We start from the raw sequence: 6026 nt of genomic DNA, 5'->3' as shown, positions 1-6026 counted from the left end.
AACAACAAATCACCTGACCCTCCATCCTTATTTTACTTTTAATGTACCAAGTTCCAAAGTAAGATGAGGATCCAACTTAGCGAGAGGAGTTTAACTGCAGTGGTGATTAAAAAAGACACTGAGGTGAAGAGTCTGTTGTACCACAGGAGCCTGTACAGAACCTGTTGGATCCCAATCTAACCCAAGCAGTCACTGGACCCGAAATGTTCACTCCAATTTCTCTCCACAGGTGCTGCCAGACCTACTGAGCTTTTCCAGCCTCTTTTTAGTGTTTCTGATTTCGAGCATCTGTCTTTCTTTTGGTTTTTAGTTGTCCGACCTACCTGCTGTTCGTAGAAAAAGACAATGATGGCAACTACGACTTCAATCAGAAGAATCAGGAGGAGCAATATGAAGAACTAGAGAGAGGAAAGAGAAACAAGCCCATGAGTGGCAGGAAATACTCCTCTCACACCAGTAGGAGCCACTAAATTTAGGAACAAGGTGAGCAGTCAGTTTGAAGCTAAAATTAAATTGATGCAAATGATTCCTGTGAGGTGGGCAAAATTATTCATTGCGGTGTGGAAACAGGCCATGTGGCCCAACACGTCCAGACCAACCCTCTGAAGAGTAACCCACTCACATCCTTTCCCCTACCACTCTACATTTACCCCGGACTAATGCACCTAACCGACACATCCCTGAACACTACAGGCAATTTAGCACGGCCCATTCACCCTGACCCTGCACATCTTTGGACTGTGGGAGGAAACCGGAGCACCCGGAGGAAACCCACGCAGACCCGGGGAGAATGTGCAAACTCCACACAGGCAGTCGCCCGAGGCTGGAATCAAACCCGGCTTCCTGGCGCTGTGAGGTAGCAGTGTTAACCACTGAGCCACCGTGCTGTCCCAAATTGTCCAGACAGTAACAGATCAAAATGAACTGGAGGAACTGAACAGCTAAATATCCTCGAGTTCCCACCTTGATCAATTTTCAAGACAATTATGTTCATGTAGAGAACTTTGTACCAGGAGATGAAATGTGTGGTTAAAGTCCATTATATGATATAGTGTTCATGTTGTGTAGGAGGAAGGGTTGCGAGAAACTGGATATTCTTGTTGTTTAAGGCTCTAACACCATGATGTCCTCTGACTGTGGTGCTTGGACATTTGGGAACCAGCAGCAGCTAGATACAGAGGCTATCCAAATTAACCTGTCACTGGATGTCCAGCTATGAGCCAGTTCCAGCTGTGACAGTGACTGTCCAGAATCTGATACCGAGAATAGCCATTTGGGTAAGGTGCCAGTGGACTGAAGGTACCAAGAGGATTGCCACCCACCAACTGTTTGGATCTCAAGAGGACAATGCCTGAAAGAAAGAATAAAACTGTCCCTTTCAATCAGTAGAAAGAAAAAAATAACCTTTGTCTCTACCATAGCTTTCCTGACCTCAGGGGCACTCCGGTGATTTTACAGTGAATACGGGATTTCCTTGATGAGCAACACTTCCATCATACTTTCACGGGATCTGGCCATCGCTGGCCAATCAGACATTTACTACCCATCCCTGATGAAGAATCAGTGACATTGCTGTGGGCCTGGAGTCACGTGTAGGTCAGACCAGGTAAGGATGGCAGATCTCTTTTCTTGAAGGACTTTTGTGAACCAGATGGGTTTTTAACAAAAATCAATGATAGTTTTGAGGTCACCATCGCTGAGAGCAGCTTTTAATTCCAAGTGCTTGAATTGAACGGAACTTTTATCGGTTGTCACATTGATTTGAATCGTTGTCCCCGGAGCATTAGCCCAGTGACACTGTCACCATGCTACCATTTCCAAGCTGTTGCCAGAAATTGCCGTGGGCAGAAATTGCCGTGTTGCCAGAAATTGCCAGTTGTTGCCGTGGGCGGCACGGTGGCACAGTGGTTAGCACTGCTGCCTCACAGCGCCAGAGACCCGGGTTCGATTCCAGCCTCAGGCGACTGACTGTGTGGAGTTTGCACATTCTCCCCGTGTCTGCGTGGGTTTCCTCCGGGTGCTCCGGTTTCCTCCCACCATCCAAAGATGTGCAGGGTCAGGTGAATTGGCCATACTAAATTGCCCGTAGTGTTAGGTAAGGGGTAAATGTAGGGGTATGGGTGGGTTGCGCTTTGGCGGGTCTGTGTGGACTTGTTGGGCCGAAGGGCCTGTTTCCACACTGTAATGTAATGTAACCTAAAAAATGTCGCAGCAATTTGCAAGCAGTGAGGTGCCCAAACCTCATTGTGGTAAACAGTCAGTTAGGCACTGCAGATGCTGGAAATCAGAGTCCAGATCAGAGTGGTGCTGGAAAAGCACAGCAGGTCAGGCAGCATCCGAGGAGCAGGAAAATCGACGATTCGGGCATGTTCCTGAGGAAGGGCTCCTGCCCGAAACGGCGATTTCCCAGCTCCTTGGATGCTGCCTGACCTGCTGTGCTTTCCCGTAAACAGTCAGGTACAGAGTAGCAGGGAGACCTCCCCTGCTGTGTCTCTGAACACGGCGAAGTCTCTGCCTGCCACCTGAGAGGGCAGCCAATGAGGAGCATCATTTAGGCACCTCTGACAGTCCATTCTTCCCTCAAGTGAAATGTCAGCCCCGATTGTGGACCATCTTTAACCCTCAATCAAAATGATTCAATATCTGGTTGTTCAATTAGTCTTGCTGTCTGTGGGAGCTTGTTATTGACAAAGTGATGGCTGCACTCCCTATGCTAGTACAGTGACTGCAACTTCATAAGGTTCTCATTGGCTTTAAAGCACTTGTGAAAAATGCAAGGATTTATTTACATTTTCTCTGTTTGAAGTGTTTCTGCTTGTTGTTGATCTGATTTTCCCTTTCTACTCTGTGCTTTGTCATTGTTCCTTAATGCTTGCTGCTGGTACAAAACACAGACTTCAAAGTAAAACAAAAAGAGCGTTATTAAATCATGAACACGTCTCTCTGTCTCTGTGTGAGCCTGCTACTGGCAACGCTATCCCATCCGCCACCACCCCTTCCCCATTCCCCCTGCTTCCAAACCCCACCCCATCCCCCACCACCACACCCTAACCCCCCACTCCCCCATCCCATGCTCCTGGATCCCCCTTCCCAATCTCCTGTCCCCATTCCCCAGCCTCACCCACGTTCCCCACTCCCACCACTATCTACCACCCCCAACCCAAACACCCACAACCAACCCTTTGCCCAGCTCCAGCCCCAGCCCCCACCCCAGCTTTTTAACTTAGCTGGGTTTGTAATAGTAGAGTGTGGGATGCAACTGCCTGCCACAGTTGTAGTCTCGCCAACTTTAAGAGCATTTAAATTGTCATTGGATCGGCATATGAACGAGAATGGAATAGTGTAGGTTAGATGGGCTTCAGATTGGTTTCACAGGTCAGTGCAACATTGAGGGCCGAAGGGCCTGTACTGTTCTGTAATGTTTTGTGTTCTGTGTTAATCTTTAGTGAGTCAATCAGACTGGAGATACAGGCAGAACTTACTGACAGTAGCAGGCATTTGTTTTCTTTGATAGCTCCCATGCAGCCCAGAAAAGCCACCACCATGGTGATGGTTCCCACGACGATCAGGGAGTTGGCGATGGAGAGGGACGGGAGGTTTGACAGCAAAGCTCCAAAGTTATTCAGGGTCAGCAGGTAGATGCCAAACCCCATGATACCACATCCACCGATCTGAAAGAGATGGGTGCCCACAATGTCATTTACACTAGGGCTTAGCTAACTCACCTCCTCAAACAGTTCCATCATCATTCACACCTTGGCCCATCCAATTGACCTTTTGATCCATGTCAATATGCTAATGCAGCTTCTTCAACTGGGCATTTACCCAGCTTCTGGAAACCCCTGAACATGTCCCCAACTCTGAGATGGAGTCAGAAACTCCAAAGGGTTCAGGCTTACATAATATAATAACTAGCCAGAAAGAGTTAGAGAAATTAAAACCTGTTCTAATTCCTAGCCAGCTACAAAACTGGCCCCTGCCCCCAACCCATCACAAATGAACTCGCATAATATACACTCCAACATCTCCCCCCTTTCCCATCAAATCCCCTCCAACTACAATTTTCTGTCTCTTCCAACCCAATTCTCCTGATGTGCGCCCTGTAGATGAAAAACAGTTGCTTGGGGTCAGAGGGTGAATTCTCACGGCTGTATTCCCAGCCTCAGAGCTGCTCCTGTTGTGGTCAGTCCGGCTGAGTTTCTGGTCAATGGCAACTTCTCGAATATCGATAATGGGGATTTCAATGATGGTAACACCATTCAATGTTATAGGGCAACCATTAAATTCTCTGTTGTTGCAGATGAACATTTGTGGTGTACAAATATTACTTTCCATTTTTCAAATCGAAGCTGCATTCTGTGGAATGACAAATGGTGCTGAATACTATGTGATTATTAAAAAGAATTGAGAGGTGATCTCATCGAAACATAAAGGATTCTTAAAGGGCTTAACAGGGTCAATGCTGAGAGGATGTTTCCCCTCGTGGGGGAGTCTAGGACCAGAGAGCACTGTTTGAATCACGGTTACACCAATCTTAGACTGAGATGAGGAGGAATTTCTTCTCTCAGAAGGTTGTGAGTGTTTGGATTTCCTTGCCATGGAGAGCTCACGGGGAAGAGAGCCCTTATGTATGTTTAAGGCTGAGATAGAGAGATTCTTGGTCAGTCAGCAAGTCAAGGGAAAGGGCAGGAAAGTGAATGTAAATGAGTGTTGAGTCAGCTGTGATCTTGTTGAATGATGGAGCAAGCTTTAGGGACCCAATGATCTGTTACTGTTCCTGTTTCTTATAATCTATGGAACATTCCCTCTTCTGAACTTATGGGTCATTGATGAAGCAGCTGAAGATGGTTGGATCTAAGACACTACCCTGAAGAACTCGTACAGAGATGACTGATCTCCAACAACCACAACTATTCTCTGATGCGCGAGGTACGACTCCAACCAGCAGAGAGTTTGCCCACTCATTTGACAAGGTCGGCAGAGGGAAGTTGTTTCCCTTGACTGGGGAATCGAGAACACAGTTTCATGATGACGGACTGAGATGAGCAGAAATTTGATTATTGGTTGTGAATCTTTGAAATTTTCTGCCCAAACATGAGATACATTCAGGTCTGGAGCAGGGAATCAGGGGTGTGGTGAGCAGGAGAATGGCTTCAGGAAGATCAGCCTGACCATGTCAAAACTGGATGACCTCCTGCTCCTTTTCAAGTGCTCTTTAACATTGATACTGGGTTCATGGTGGATTCATACTTTGTCCTATCAACAGTTCCCATAGAAACCTGCACTTACCCAAAATAATAAGTTGAACGCGAACATCATATATTTCAGAGACTTCAGACATGCTTCAGCCATTCTGAGGTTTCCACTGCAATTGAAAGGACAGTGTTATTCCTTAATCAAATAAAAAATCAAATAAACACAGCCGGGAAACATAAACACAACCCAGTGCTGTGCATACTCGCTGATCCAACAAAATAGTCTCATCACATAAACGCAGCCCGGTGTCTGAAACACTGTATGATGCCATACACACAGCCCAGTGTCGGAAACACCGTCTGATGACCTAAACACAGCCCAGTGTCTGAAACACCGTCTGATAACCTAAACACAGCCCAGTGTCTGAAACACCGTCTGATCCCATATACACAGCCCAGTGTCTGCAACACCAACTGATCCCATAAACATTGCCCAGTGTCTGAAACAACATCTGAATGCATAAACACAGCCCAGTGTCTGAAACACTGTCTCATTCCATAAACACAGCCCAGGGTCTGAAACACTGTCTGATCCCAGAAAGGGCAGCCCAGAGTCTGAAACATCATCCCATTCCAAAAACACACTTCAGTGTGTGAATCACCATCTGAGCCCATAAACACAGCCCAGTGTCTGAAACACCGTCTGATCCCATAAACACAGCCCAGTGTCTGCAACACCATCTGATGGCAGAAACACAGCCCAGTGTCTGAAACACCGACTGATCCCACAAACACAGTCCAGTGTCTGAAATATTGGCTGATTCCAGAAAC

The 6026-nt window shown here is 46.8% G+C and overlaps 1 protein-coding gene across 1 annotated transcript; it reads right to left on the bottom strand.

Moving 5' to 3' along the window:
• Positions 1–161: 161 nt before the first annotated feature.
• On the bottom strand, positions 162–5361 carry LOC122546041 (leukocyte surface antigen CD53-like). Its single transcript, XM_043684881.1, has 3 exons — positions 5290–5361; positions 3483–3671; positions 162–398 (listed from the first exon to the last, which is right to left on the bottom strand). The coding sequence occupies exons 1-3, from the start codon at positions 5350–5352 to the stop codon at positions 177–179; spliced, it is 474 nt and encodes a 157-aa protein (XP_043540816.1). The 5' UTR covers positions 5353–5361; the 3' UTR covers positions 162–176.
• Positions 5362–6026: the final 665 nt, after the last annotated feature.

Source organism: Chiloscyllium plagiosum, unplaced genomic scaffold (genome assembly GCF_004010195.1).
Source record: "Chiloscyllium plagiosum isolate BGI_BamShark_2017 unplaced genomic scaffold, ASM401019v2 scaf_33659, whole genome shotgun sequence".
NCBI classification, from domain to species: domain Eukaryota; kingdom Metazoa; phylum Chordata; class Chondrichthyes; order Orectolobiformes; family Hemiscylliidae; genus Chiloscyllium; species Chiloscyllium plagiosum.
Note: the sequence above shows the minus strand (reverse complement) of the source record. Positions and strands in the feature narration are given on the sequence as shown.

Bases quoted from the DNA above. Each gene is read 5' to 3' on its own strand.
- LOC122546041 (XM_043684881.1), bottom strand. From the start codon at position 5,352: ATGGCTGAAGCATGTCTGAAGTCTCTGAAATATATGATGTTCGCGTTC. The intron at 3,672-5,289 runs GTAAGTGCAGGT...CATCTCTTTCAG, and splicing joins CGTTCAACTTATTATTTTGG to ATCGGTGGATGTGGTATCAT. The intron at 399-3,482 runs GTAAGTTCTGCC...TCCTCTCTCTAG, and splicing joins ACAAATGCCTGCTACTGTCA to TTCTTCATATTGCTCCTCCT.